Here is a 15408-nt window from a genome sequence, read left to right as displayed (position 1 = left end):
TGAGACAAGTCTGCAACATTGTGTGTGTGTGTGTGTGTGTGTGTGTGTGTGTGTGTGTATTAAGCTTTTATATATTTAATATGAGAGAGACAGAGAGAAAGAGCAGGAGAGGGGCAGAGAGAAAGGGAGAAATCCCAAGCAGGCTCCGCACTGCTAGCACAGAGCCTGATGCAGGGCTCAAACCCACAAACTGTGAGATTATGATTGGAGCTGAAACCAAGATGCTTAACCAACTGAGCCAAACCGCCACAACCAGGAATTCTAGTACAAACCTGTGGTAAGCGGGCATGTGTGATTAACCACAGTTTAGATTCTGCCCTGTGATTAGGACCAAGGGAAAGGCAAGGGTATCGAGGGTGGGTGCAACAGAGTGAATTCAATGATGACAGTGTGGACTCCAGCTGGGTAAAGAAGGAGGGAAGAAGTAAAGGGTGTTGTTGGCATTGGAAAGATGGCAGATAGGGTCAATGGACTAACCAGAGGCCCCAGTGGCACTGCAGACTGTTGGGAGGCAGGGGCCTAGAGAAAATGAGATGGAATGGTAGGAGGTGGCTGTCATAGAGAGAAATGTTTGCAATTGAGACTTGGGTGGAAATATTGGCAAAGACAGAGTTTACTGGATGCATGACTAGGAGGATATGGTGGTTAAGCTGATTTGAAGGTGGTTGGGAAGCTCAGGGGCAAATGCAGAGTGAAAAAATGGGAAAGTGAATGCCAAAATGGAATTATAAATGAATTAACTCTTTTTCTTTGTGTGTTATTCTATTTCCCAAATATTCCACAATGTGCGTATATTACTATATAAGCAGAAAAAAAGTTAGGTAAAATCAAAGATATTACTCAAAGATAAAAAGGAAAAAAATCCCTTTATTTTATTGGAGTCAATTACTACTATGTACAAGTACCCAGTCCTCAAAGCTCATAAAGTTATTCCCGTTCTAGAGTTGTACCAGTACTTCCAAGCATCTAACAGAATCATTTAAAATGAGACCAAATGACAGATACGAGTTTCACAGTGTATGTACTCTGTTTCCAAAAAAGCCTACTTTAAAATACATATATATTTGTACTTGCTATATTTGCATTTGCATTAAGAAATCCTGAAATTATCTCTGGGATGCAAAGGTGGGAGGACTGGGCATTTAGTGGACAGAAATGCAGGCAACACTTATCTTGAATACCTCTTTGTATTTTCTTATCTTTGAACAATGTAAAGATAATACCTATTCAAAAATAGATTTAAAAAGTAAAAATTAATACAATTTAAAAATTTTAATAGAAAAATCCTCTTTTAAAAATTCATATATGCTAAAGTTATGTTATAAAATGCTTCTTTGTATTAGCAAATCAGTCTTTCTTTAAACAAAGAATTTCCCCTAGTACTTTTTTAAAAGCCTTCCATTTTTAGGAATTCAGCTACTGTTCAAAGATACAAATGTGATATTCACATCCTTAAAAGCAAACTGCAGACTTTTTTTTTCCCCTTTTTAATTTTAAAGTGAGCAGGGGAAAGGGGCAGAGAGAGAGAGACAGAGACAGAGAGAGAGAGAATCTCATGTAGGCTCCACGCTCAGTCAGAGCCCAGTGAGGGGCTGGATTCCACAACCCTGGGATCATGACCTGAGTTGAAATCAAGAGTCAGACGCTCAACCGACTGAGTCACCCAGGTGCCCCTGCAGACTTCTGAGGAGAGCCAGATCCTACCAGAAAGAAAGCTAAATAACTTGTCACATGAAACATGTACTTAACCAGAAGAGAGTTACATGTCTTTGGTATGGCTCCAGAGTTTAGAATGAGAGGCAATGGATTTAAGTATGTTCTAAGCAGGTAGATTCAAGTCACCACAGGGAAAAGAACAATTAAAGCTGTCCAAAAGTAAAACCAGGCGGCAAGATTGCAAATCAGGAAATACACAGGATTGCAAATGTTCCACTAACAGCTGTAAGACTTTAGTAAGCCTTTTTACACCCTGAAGGCTGGACCATGGGTTCTCTAGGGTCCTTCCAAGCTCCCCAGTCCATGGCTTTGTATGTAGTGTGAGTTCTCTCTGTTGAGAGTTAAGCAGTGGTTGAGGGATGATGGTCTAGGAGTCTATCATGGCTTAAGAGGATGAACTGGAGCAGGTTTCAAATAGATTAACCACTGGTGCCTGACAGTAAATCTGAGGACCTCTGGCCATGGACCCCAATCCATGCTACATTAAAAAGCTCAATGCAAAGTTCATCACTTTCTATGGGCACAGGATGTGAGCACAAAAGTTGCTCAAATATGATTATGCAGAAGAGCCAGGATGCATCCCTATTAATTTTTAAGATTATCACCAAAAAGGAATTACAACATTTCAAAGTGAAGGTGGAGAACTCATAGACCCTGAGAATAACTCCACAAACATCTAAGGACCCAAGAATTCCAAGGTTGAGAACAACTTCACTAAATCACTCATAAAGTATCTGACCTAGAAGATTTTGTGAATCAAATATGGCACAAAAGTTATCTACAAAATGAAGTAAACTTCTAATTTGGTCTACCTCAGTGGAGACTTGATCATTGATTGATAAGGGGCTGCTATTCAGCAGCATTCACCATAGTGTTATACATACTGGTCAATGTGTTTTGATTGGTCAGTAACCATATTGTACCAGCTGCTTGTATGTTTGAATTACCTGAGCACTGGTTAAGGGAAACCCTGGTGATATCACAACTGCCCACTGCCATGGTGAAACCTTGTAGCAGAGGCCACTAGGATGCTGTGGTGACTAATATCTCTAATAATAATCAACACCAAGAGTATCATTATTAAGTAACTAACATTTGTATAATATTCTATTAAAATTTTCCACGTCCTTCATTTTGTTTGGTATAAGCCCAACTTTTGAGAAAAAAAAAAGAAAACAAAGAAAAAATCTAACTACAGCTCTTGTAGGTTGAGCAAAACTAGGCAAAATATACAGAAACCTCACTGGGTCTGCACATTTCTTTCATAAATGTCTGCACAGACAGTGGCGGTAGTCTCTGCTGAATAGCTGTGACCAAATCACTTGCTGTGCTCCACTCTAAATTATCACACACGTGGGCGCGCACACACACACACACACATACACACACACAGACGAGGGAAAAGTGTGTAGATGCTCCATTTAGGAGAAATGACTGAAGGATGATTGTACTCCTACTGTCTGCATAGGTGTGTGACTTACAGTCATAAATGTCTAGTGACCCCTAAAGTGCCTGCTGGAGAACTCTGAAAAGAAAATTCATGGGAAAGTTTCCTGATCCTAGAACTTAACCTTGCACAACCACTAAGTTCCAGCAAAACAAAAATACAAAATAGACCACAGGACCGGGACTTATACATAAAACCCCAAATGTTGCTGAGGAAGGAGAGTTCATTAGCAGTGTTTTGTCCAGCTGGATTCAGAGCCAAGAGCTAGCCTGCTGCTGCCGGGACATTGTGAATCAGGCCGGGGAAAACCAACATTTCCCTAAGAGGACATTGGTGGGTATTAGTATTGATTTGTGGCTGAAATTCAGCTGGAATTAGACACAAAGGAACTCAAACTCTATTTCCGTTAGGTGACTGCCAGAGGTATCTGCCACGTAAAGGTCTTGTATATACCTCACAACAACTAGATTTAAATGGATTTATATATTAACCTATCCTTATCTTAAATAGGTAATTTTTCTCTACTTTATAGATAAGGCTCGAAAAACTAGCTTGACTTAGTGTCTCAGAGCCAGAAAGTCACAAGGCAAAACAGAAACCAAAGGCTTCTATCTCCAGATTCTTTGCTCTTTGCTTTGTACCACACCATCTTTCACTTGCAGAGAAGGACTATGAAGTGGCCAAAAGCTGTGTATATTCAACTGGGGAAGGACTGTAATCACCAGCTGTTCGCCTTGGCTTGTATATACAAAGGTTCTGGAAGATCATTTGACTTACACGTTAATAATTACAAAATCAGGCATCACTGAGAGTTATTCTTCTTCATTCCTGGATATCTTTCATGGATGTCTACATATCCAAGGAAATGTTCCTAAAAAGCCCTGTTATGTCCCATGACATTCCAGTTCACTCAAGTGGGAAATAAAACCCTGTAAACAATAACTGGCTGGGGGACTATAGCAAATCACTCTGCCTCCTTGGGCCTCAACCTCTTCACCAATAAATAAAGGCCTTAGGTACAGGACTTTCAATCTCCCTCCCTTAGAAAATAAAAAAGAAAAATTCCTCTTGAAATTGAAAAAAAAAAGTTCACATACATAAAGATATTCAAAACCTTAATGTAAAAAGTAGCAAGGCTTCCATACAGAACCACACTCCCCACCAAGGCACAGCCAGACAACTCTCTAAGGAGAGGACAACAACTTCTGTGAATAGCTTCATCCCTAAAGCTGTCTCTCTCCTCAATTCTTTGGGCCAGAGAAACAGAGCATGTTGGAGACAAGGCAGGGGCTGTTGGCTTTAGTCAGCACAGTGCAGCCACCAAAAGAACCTCTGACCAAGAGAGAGATGCTATAGTGCAGACTGAGTCCTGATTCAAGCTTCACCTGAAGCCAGCACTACCCAATTGTGTGTTTTCAGATGAACGAGGCAATAAATTCCTTTCTTTGCTTTGGTTGGTGTGATGTGGGTGTTCTGTCATCAGCACCTGAAAAGTTCTGATTGACACAGAATTTAACCTCAGCCTGTAAAGTCTCTGATCCCAGAGTGGCTGAGTTGTCTTCTTCATACTGAACTATCATCTTCCTAGAGCCAAACCTGTTCCCAACCCAAGATAAAGAGTTCCTGTGGGAACACCTTCGTTATACTAAAGCTGGAAATGGGCATCATATAGACAAAAATTTCACCCCAGCAGATGTGTAGATGAGAAGCCTTAGGAAGTGGAGAGCAGAGAAAGGGTCAATGAACCATGTGTGATCTCATCATTATCCAATGTCCAAAACAAGGCTATGCAAAAGGGACACCGAATGTTCACAAGGGGTGGTCATACAGAGAGGAAACCAAAGCTCAGTTGAGGTTAAGAATAGTGGTTCTTTAGAGCTCAAAGGAATCTTAAAATGTATCTGGTACTACCTTTTACCTCACAGATACACAAACCAAGGCCAATTGCTTTTTCTCAGGGCACAAAACTAATGCCAAGACTACAACCAAAGGCTTCAATAAAGAAAGTGTTCTAACAATTAGACTTGTCAAAAATAAAAAAAAATTTTTTTAAAGAATTTGTTGAATCAGAAAATAGGGCATTTCCTATTAGAATGACAGGCTCACCATCTATCAATGATTCCTATGGTGGGTGGGAGATTGGAAGAGATGACCAAAGTTTCCTTTGAAGTCAAAGAGTCATTGAGAACTCTCTACTACAATAAAAGTTTTTCCTGTGGCACAGGAAATACTAGTTTTTTCCGTAGTGTATAAGCAGGTTGGGGCATCTGTCTCTTTGTTCCTTCTTTGTTTGCTTGTTGACTCACATCATTGTTGACAGCAGTGAGGATGGATAAGATATCTTCATGTCTGCAGGCAGATAAGAAAAAATATTTTCAATCAGGAGACAGAAATCACATACCAGGTCATACAAAGAAACCCTAAAACATGTGGCTTCTTCCTAGTCTAACAGGGCAAAATTCTAACTGGAATCCTGTCAAATATAAAGAAATTCTTATTTTGAAATTAAAAAAAAGAAATGCTAAATTATACAAAAGTTTTCAATATCACATTTAATGTTTAAGAACACTATAATAGACACATCTTGCATTTTAACTTTTTTTAGTTTATTATTTATCTTGGGGAGGGTGTGGTGGGAAAGAAATTGAGAGACACAATCCCAAGCAGGCCCTGTGCTGAGAATGTGGAGCCTGGTGTAGGGCTCATACCCACAAACCTTGAGATCATGACCTGAGCCAAAACCAAGAGTCGGATGCTTAACCGATTGAGCCAGCCAGGTGGCCCTCTTTTTTCTTTTAAGCAATCTACACCCAACATGGGGCTTGAACCTGACCCTGAGATTAAGAGTGTCACGCTTTTCTGACTGAGCCAGACGGCTGCTCCACAACTTACATTTTAAGGTCATTGGTCCACAAAGGAAGGTTGCACATAATTATTTTTCCATGTTTCTCCTCCAAGCTGGTGGATATAGACAGACACACAGACAGATAGATGATAGATAGATAGATAGATAGATAGATAATAGAATAGATAGGTAGGTGATAAAGATAGAGAAGGACTCTACTATTTTTTTTTAAGTTTATTTTGAGAGAGAGTGCACATGTGCACAAGTTAGGGAGGAACAGAAAGAGAGAATCCCAAGCAGGCTCCGCCCTGTCAGCACAGAAAGCCTGACACAGGGCCCAAACCCACAAACCATGAGATCATGACCTGAGCTGAAGGCAAGAGTTGGACGCTTAACCGATTGAGCCACCCAGGTGCCCCAAGGGACCCTACTATTACTAATGCCCTCTCTATTCTTGGTTTGAGGAGGATACAAAGATAAACATGACACAAATTTCTAGGCACTTCAAATGCAGACATGAAGCATGTACCAAATATGGTATATACACAAAATGCATACTATAAGGCAGAATGTGATCAATACTATATGAAAAGTGGGCAAAGTTCCACTGCAAGTTCAGAGGAAAAAGAGCACTTCCTGGATTCCATACAGGAGGTAGCTTGTGAGCCTGGGCTTGTAGGACATTTAACATTTACCAAAATGTTCCAGGGATGGGCAATTCATACCACTGGGAAAAAAAAAAAAAAAAAAAAAGCAAGGCTCTGTTAATAGAACTCAGGTTTGAAGCATAGTTCCATCACTCGTGGACCCGTGTGGTCTTAGGCACAGTCACTTATTTCACACTAAATATGCCTCTGTTTTCTCAGCTGTAAAATAAGAACCATAAGAATACCCATTTTAGGGACTGCCATGAGAAGTAAATGAAGTAAATTTATGTAAAGCACATAGAAAACTGGCTATAATATTCCACTGACCATCATTTTTATTATTATTAATATTGCCACTACTTATCCTCATCATCATTGCTATGTTCAAGGGACAGCAGGCCTTGCCTGGTTCTTAGTTCTTACATCCTGTCTCACACCAGCTGTTCTGCCTCTGGATCTTCCTGTGGCTGACTCATCACCACTCAGTCTCACTTGAAATATCACCTCTACCAAGAAGCCTTCTCAGGTAGCTCCCTGCCCCATTCTCTACAATATCTTGTTTGCTTTCTTCACAGCAGGTATCACTTCCTGAAATTATCTTATTAATTTAAATATTTACCTTCTTACCTTTACTTACTCACTGGTCTATAAGCTCCATGGAGAAGGCATTCTGTCTCCCTTATTCATAACTTACTCCTAGCCCCTAGCTCGGTACCCAGGACAGTACGCACACGGTAAGTCCTTGATAAATCTGCCTTGTCCTCAAAGTCATAGGACATTGGTTTTTGATGGCTATGGTGGGGATGGAGGGATTAATGAAGAAGATGGAAAAGCTAAGGTTGACTCGAGGTTCCAATCCTGAATTCCTAGTTCCGAATTCCCAGAACACTTTGACCATTCCTTAAAATGTGAATTCAGGAGAAGAAGGCATATAGAGAGGGCTGGAAGATGAATTGAGGACTATGCATACTGAATATGAGCTCCAAGGGCAACAAGGAGGTGGGATGTCTGGTAGGCTGCAAGAAATGTATTGGACCGACCCTAAGAATGAGATTCACTCAGTCATTCATTGGTCCAGCAAATATTTATCAAGCTCAACAATATATCATCAGGTACTGTGTCAAGTGCTAAGGACATAAAGTTGAATGAAATAACTCTGCTCTCCAAAAACTCAGAGACTAATGGACCAGAGATGGCAACTTTGGAGACATTTTCATGGAGGTCAAGCGGCCTCCAGGGTATAGCTGAAGCTGCCCAGAGCTATAAAGAACATAGAATGGGGTACAGGGCAGAACTGCAATGAAGGCCCATTTCCAGGGTACCAGGTAAGGAGCACGTGATAGATACAGATGGAAAGTTGTCAGAGCAGTGGCAGGAGATCAAAGGTATAATGCCAAAGGCAATACATAGGCACTCAGTAAACATGAGTGACTGATAAATAAATGAACAAATAAAAGGCCCTCTTACCTTTATTTATACTGTTTCCTTCTGCCCAGCATTTCTTTCATCTCAATTATTTACCTAACATCTATTTGTCATCTCTAGAAGCTTTCCCTGATCCTTCAAATCTGGGTGAGGTACTAGTTCTATGTGTTTCCATAACACCTATGCTGTATAATGTGTATTTGCCACAGGGAATGCTCTTCCCCCCATCTATTTTTTCTATCTCTCTAGACTGTGAGCAACTCGAGGGCAGGGACTGTTTTTTTTTTTTTTTCATTCTGTATCTTCCTTTCCAGTTATATGCTAGTGCTCAACATAGGTTTATTGGATGGATAAATGTTTGGATGGATGGACAGATGTTTGGATGAATGGATAGATGGATGACGATGAATGGATGGATAGATGGGACAGATGGATGAGTAGACTGATGGATGGATGGACAGACAGATGCATGGGTGGGTATGTGAAGAGACAGACGAACAGGTAGGTAGATAGATGGATGGACAAACAGGTAGGTATATAGTACAACTCAAACATCTCACCTTGGGACCAAGTTCTTCAGATTATTATACAGAGACTGAATATACCAGCTGCCTTCCTCTACATGCCGAAAGGATACATAGCCAGGGACAGTGGCCAGGCCAAGAAGGAAATCTGCATCACTGGGAACACTGGCCAGAAGGGAAGGGGTAGGAGGTGAATGCTCGGAATTTACAGCATCTGCTTCAATGGATACAGAAGGTTGTATCTCTTCACCCTGACAGGCCTGGATAAAAAAGAGTTTGGGTTTATGAGCCAGGCCAGGGCACTGCTGGGCTGTGAAATGAGACATGATCTCCCGAATGGGAACAAGGGCCTCATCTGAGGAGTAGACAGCTCCAAATTTCCCATGGGTCAGAACACAGAACACAAAGCAATCGCCATCAGCATGGCCTGGATGACTCTTATATTCCTTCAGAACCTCATCTAGACGTCCTTTGGTCACATTATTATATATATGTACGCTGAACCCCAGCCACTGAAACACACGCTCCAAGCACTCTGTTAAAAAAAAAAAAGGAAAGAAAGGGGAAATAATAAAATGAGATAGAGTAAAATGAAACAAAATTAAGGGGTGGAACAATGTTAATAGTTATAAAACTTGCACAGCAAGTAGCCTGAAGCTTGGGTTTTTATTTTACTTTCATAACAATAAAATTTTATTATTTACCTACCTTCTTATAGTACCCACAGCACTATCACAATGGTCCTGAGAGTCAGCAGAGGCCACAGTTTAATCCTACTTCACAGATGAGGAAGCCAAGGCCCAGGACTCACCCACAGTCACAAACTACTTTGTGGTGGAGCCACAGCTCAAACCCAGTTTTTTTGTTGCTGATGCACCATGCTTTCCCCCAACCCACAGAGCTGTACATGGTCAGGGACTCCTTTTGCTCTTTCAGCAGATTGGTAATACCCCAAGTGCTATGGTCTTCATGTTTGTGTCCCCCTAAAATTCATATGTTGAAATCCTAACCCCCAAGGTGAGGGTATGAGGAAGTGGGGCCTTTGGGAGGTGATTAGGTCATGAGGGGAGAGCCCATAAAGAGACCCCAGGAAAAAAAAAAAAAAAAGAGACTCCAGAAAGCTCTTCTGCCATGTGAGGACACGGCACAAAGACTGCCACCTAGGAAGCGGGCTTTCACCAGGCATCAAAATGTCAGAGCCTTGATCTTGGACTTCCCAGCCTCCAGAACTATTAGAAATAAATGTGTGTCATTTATAAGCCATCTAGTTTATAGTATTTCATTACAGCAGCCCAGGTAGGCTAAGACACCTGGGATATACAAGAGGCTTAGAACATTTATATTATCCTTACATTTAAACTTTTTTAATGTTTATTTATTTTTGAGACAGAGAGAGAGGGAGAGAGAGACAGAGCATGAGTGGGGGAGTGGCAGCGAGAGAGGGAGACACAGAATCCAGGAAGGCTCCAGGCTCTGAGCTGTCAGCACAGAGCCAGATACAGGACTCCAACCCACAAACCCTGAGATCATGACCTGAGCTGTAGTCAGATGCTTAACCAACTGAGTCATCCAGGTGCCCCATATCATCCTTACATTTAAATGGAAGATAGGGGCGCCTGGGTGGCTCAGTCGGTTAAGCATCCGACTTCAGCTCAGGTCACGATCTCGCAGTCCGTGAGTTCGAGCCCTACATTGGGCTGTGGGCTGATGGCTCAGAGCCTGGAGCCTGCTTCTGATTCTGTGTCTCCCACTCTCTCTGCCCCTCCCCCGTTCATGCTCTGTCTCTCTCTGTCTCAAAAATAAATAAACGCTAAAAAAAAATAAAATAAATGGAAGATAAAAAATTACAGAAAGAAAATATGAAAATTAAAAAAAAATGATTTTAAGATCCCCAACTTGCATCTTATAGACTATTCAGACTTTCTTACCAGCATCTCTATGAGTCCCTGGTCGATCTGAGAGTGAGGTAAAGCTGTGGTTATTGACAACAACACAGTGGCCTCTGTGCTTCCGATCCATTCTGTACACAGTTGCTTCCTTGAAAGAAGAAGAAATAGAATGACTTATTAGGGAATCCTCATTTTAAGGGTTTAATGTTTCTAACCAATCACTTCATTTATCAGTACCAAAGGCTGAGAGTTCTCAAGGCTATGGTCCTGGTCTAGAATTACTCAATTAAGTCCAAGGTGAAATGCCAGGTATTGATTAAAATTCAGACTTCATTTGGTTTGACTGCAGAATGTCAATTAGCAGTGTTAAGTAACAGAATATGTAATTTGACTTCAGCAAATCAAGAGCTTATGCAAAAGCATCTTCCTTTCTGTTTTCTTTTTTGTTTCTGTGTTTTTTTAGAGAGAGAGCTAGCACAAGCCAGGTAGAGGGGCAGAGGGAGGGAGGAAGAGAGAGAAAGAGAGAGAATCTCATAAGCCAGGTAGAGGGGCAGAAGGAGGGAGGGAGAGAGAGAGAGAGAGAGAGAGAGAGAGAAAGAGGGGGAATCTCAAGTGGGCTCCACGCTCAGCACAGAACCCAACGCAGGGCTCGATGTCACAACCCTGGGATCGTGACCTGAGCCAAAATCAAGAGTCAGACTCTCAATTGACTGAGCCACCCAGGCACCCCACATCTTCCCTTTTGGATTAGCAAAGTGAAGGAAGTATAAGTAAGGATCTAACAAGACAATAAAGATATCAAATGTTTATTTCTTTTTCAGATGGTAAGATTCTGAAGTGATCTGACTCCCCCAAAAACAGAAAAGTCTCTTTTGTAGAGATCACAGTGAGAATTTTAAAATACGTGCAATTATTTCTGAAGGTTATTGTAAACAGCATGTAATTACAAGTGAGCTGAGTTGGCTCCAGTGGGACCTCTGTGTGGCTGAAGTGATCTCCTAAAAACACGGTATATCTTTGATCCAAGCAGAAAAGAAGTGGCTTCAGTCAATAGAAAAGAAACTCCCCTACCTGGAAATAATTCAAAGGCTGTGTGTGGCTGTAATGGCAACAGCATTGCCTCCATAGGCAAAGGTGAACACACTTCTGATTGTTTCAGAAAAAGGTGGGATAATCACAGAGACAGAAACAAGAACAATGACAGAAACAAACAGCTCTGAGCCCTCAAAGTCATTAAGGGATGGACCCTAGCTGGAGAAGACCTTTGTGCTGGTTTCAGAAGTTAAAGTCTCAGCAGATGCTCCCAACATCTCTATGGAGACCAGGGTTTCTCTGTCGCCTTAAAAGAGAAGTTCTCAGATTCTTCAAATAGCTTTCTCCAAACATTTAGATTTCCTTACTGAGGATGGGTTAAGAGTCAAAATCATGTGAATCAGCTAAAGTATTTCTGGCAGAAAGCTTGGCTGGGTTGAGGCAGTATCTATCTGTTACTGGATATAGACAGGCTGGACGGACACCAGGAAGAGGAGGGGGAAAAACAGAAAGCCCAGAGAACCCAGTCTGGGTAGGGCAAAAATCAGACCACAGCCCAGAATTCATTTAGTCATGTCTTTGGCATCGGCTAAAGATCGCATTGCTCTGAAGTGTTCCTGCAAATTTCTTGGTTCCTCTAAATATGAATCCACCACAGATGAAGCCAGTGATGCGTTGTCACGTAGCAATACAGGAAAATGAAACTTGAAACTTTTCTTCTCCCACATCCAGCAAGTTTTCAGTAGAATCCAGCAAGCTCTGCCCTCGTCTCTAAGGCTTGAGTTAGTTATTAACTATAGTTAAGGGTCACTCCTGGGTGCACAGCTCAGGCTGAGTGAATCCAGCATCCCCAGACCATAGAACACAGCCAAAAGGGGCCAAACTTCAGCTGTACACAGCACCTATAAATTCCTCCTCACCTTGGGAGAAGGTAATACTGCAAGAAAGCCATGTTCAAACTTCCAAACCAGAGAATTGCAAAACTGAAAGAAACTCACTTATTTTTCAGAGAAGTGAAGCAATCGCCTGAGCACCTGAAGCCACACTGTGTTAAAGCCACGTCTTCAGAGGGTGAGCTCTGGAGTCAGACTCCTGGGTTCAGATCCCAGTTTCACTAGTGTGTCCATTTAGGAAAGTACTACATCTGTTGAGTCTCCACTTCCTGGTCATTAAGTGAGAATAACAGTAGTACCTACCTCTGGATTGGAGGATTCAATGAGATAAACCCTAGAAAGCTCTTAGGACAGTGCCTGCCTAGCACATAACAAGTGCTCAGTAATGGTAACTCTAATCAACATTGTATCACGCACTTTCCTGCTTAGGCAGAAAGCAGAGATTCCTGGGAATGTGAAGTCCCAGATTCCTGGGACTCTGAAGTTTAAATTTCCAGGAAAAAAAAAAAAAAAAAAAAAAAGGAATGGCCTCTGATAAACTTTATATATCACAGGGAGACTACACCAAAAATGTGTTCATAAGCCGTTTAGCTCTGTAGCAGATTCTGTAATATTTTCCTAAGGTTATGATTTTGGGGCAAAGATCCAAGGCACTAAATACATCATTGCCAAGTCCCTCCCTCTGTCATCTCTCACTCTGAAAAATACAAGCAGTATCTGGAGCCACACTACACCAGATGTTCCCAGAGTCAACATTCTGCTCTGTCATGCTGGCCTGTGGGTTTCAGCCCTACCAAGTGTTCCTTCCCTCCTTACAGAGGGTGATCTAATTCTGAAGGGTAGAGGGAGAGCAGATGCCAGCATTCCCCAGATGCTGTGGTGCAAGGGTTTCAGAGTACAAACCACCCATTTCTCTCCATTCTCCCACAGAAAAGCCTGGTAGAATCCATGCCTGAAATGAGATAAGAAATGAATTCTCCACTAATTTGTTACCTTTCTCCCTCAAAACATCTCAAATTGCTTGGTAACTGTCATATGTTTCTATTCCTGCCATACTGATCCAAGTTATATAAAGTGTATTAGAAACATCTACCATAATTCCTCATGGGCTGATCTTGCCCAGAAACCCTCTGTTGAGGAAACAGGAAATGAATGAAATGCAGGAAATCCACACAGTTAGGATGAGAGTCAAAAAGCTGGACTTGATGCAAAGAACAGACACTTAATCCCCAGCAAGTTCAGCAGCAAGTGACAAAAAAGAGAATCATCTCTCTCCTTTCAGAGGAGGAGGCTCACAAAGACACAGTGGCAAAAATATAATATGACATATGCACAAAGATATTTATTCATTGCAGCATTATTTGAAATAACGAAAGACGAGAAATAACTCTAATGTCCACCACTAGGAAGTGGGCGAAAGAGCTGTGGAGCAGGATGCAGAAGATAATTTCTGTACAGAAGATCCCGTTACATGAAGGAAGTCAAGCGAAAAACAGTATTTTAATGGGGCACCTCATTTATAATAAAGGGGAGAGATGGCTGGGTTTTTTTCAAAAGTAACAACAGGATAAATAGAAAATAAACTAATGAAAAAAGGTAATCTACGGAGGAAAGGGAAGAGGGGTAAGAATGCAATGGAGCCTCCTCTGAGTATACTCTCTTGACAATTTTTACTTTGGGCCTACAGAAACATTTTATATTATTAAATGTAAGACTGAAACATAGCCTAGGGTCCTCATCTTTTGTGCATGCTCCACCACATTCACTCCACTCCCAAACCCCTTGCCCTCAGCCTGCAGCAGAAAGTCTCAAAGGGGTTCTGGGGAGGGGTCAACACTGCCACTTGGCCACATGGGGCGCAGCACCAGCCCTGTTTGAGGTGACCGGCAAGTCATCCCCAAGTTCCTGGGGGTGCCTCCCTGCTGGAGCCCACCAAGCTTCCGGCTGCAAGAGAGGGACTTATCTTCAAGCCAGACCAAAGCCGCACAGCCTCACTCCCAGGCTGCACAATACCAGAATTTCCCAACTTTGATGGAACAAATGAAAAAAAGAACTTTAGTTTCACTCTCCAAAACACTTCCGGCCTTTCTTTTTGCAAGCTGTATTTTCCTTCCTGCAAAATGCTAGTTTCTCTCAGCGACATCCAAGGACCAAGCAGGCTGTTTTCTGGGTTTATCCAGCTGGTTTTGAAAGCAGTTGAGTGAATTTTCTGGAATTAAGGGCAACACAGATACAGCAGCAGGCTCTGCCCAGCATCCCCAGGACCCAGGTTTCCTTAATTTGTCTCCTTCCTTGTGCTGATAAAATCAGCCAGAACAGAGACTAGAAATAAGCTTTAAGGTCAGCCTGGCTCTTTCTCTGAAAATGCTGCATCTTCTGTTGACACCCTCCCAAACCTCTGTGTCAGAGAGGAATGAATGAAGGAAGGAAGGAAGGAAGGAATGAACGAATGGATAACTGACCCACTGCCTGGACATGCTCAGTCTTCTTTCCACTGTTTTCAAATAATAAGGGTCCAATAAGGCCTTAAAAAGAAGCTGATATTACATCTCTTCAACAGAAGAGCATGAAGAGAAAATGCAGAATAACAGAAAGCATTAAGATAACAGAAAAGCATTAAGAAATCATATTCCACATTCAAATATATTGATTTGGTTTTTAATGTAAATCAATTTAAATAATTAGGGGTGTTACTTGAAATACAGTTTCTTCTCATTAAATGCAATGGTTTATGCTCTTTTATGTAAGAAAACCTCTAAGGTGCTAATGAAACATGATATGATTTACCAACTTTCATTTTATCCAGGGCCAGGATTGCCTAGATAACTTTTTTTTAACATCCCAAATACTCAAACTTTATTTTATTTTTTTATTTTTTCTTCCAAGATTTTATTTAAATTCAAGTTTGTTAGCATATAGTGTAGTATTAGTTTCAGGAGTAGAATTTAGTGATTCATCACTACATCTAACCCCCAGTGCTCATTACAACA

At 41.4% G+C, this 15408-nt stretch overlaps 1 protein-coding gene across 3 annotated transcripts in view; it reads right to left on the bottom strand.

Annotated features, from left to right (window-relative positions):
- The window catches only part of CASP10 (caspase 10), a 46822-nt gene that overhangs the window by 13281 nt on the left and 18133 nt on the right, over window positions 1-15408 (bottom strand). Inside the window, exons 7-10 of one of the 3 annotated variants that reach the window (XM_053215558.1) lie at window positions 11756-11832; window positions 10533-10641; window positions 8641-9139; window positions 848-5512 (exon numbers count right to left, since the gene is read on the bottom strand). In XM_053215558.1, the coding sequence (XP_053071533.1) occupies window positions 5359-5512; window positions 8641-9139; window positions 10533-10641; window positions 11756-11832 (839 nt within the window). In that variant the 3' untranslated portion in view covers window positions 848-5358. Of the gene's footprint in view, window positions 1-847; window positions 5513-8640; window positions 9140-10532; window positions 10642-11755; window positions 11833-15408 lie in introns of those variants that run through there. The other 2 variants (XR_008295524.1, XM_053215557.1) reach the window with 2 other exon arrangements.

Source organism: Acinonyx jubatus, chromosome C1 (assembly GCF_027475565.1).
Source record: "Acinonyx jubatus isolate Ajub_Pintada_27869175 chromosome C1, VMU_Ajub_asm_v1.0, whole genome shotgun sequence".
Classification (NCBI taxonomy): Eukaryota; Metazoa; Chordata; class Mammalia; order Carnivora; family Felidae; genus Acinonyx; species Acinonyx jubatus.
The sequence above is the reverse complement of the archived record's forward strand: the minus strand, read 5'-3'. Positions and strand labels throughout refer to the sequence as shown.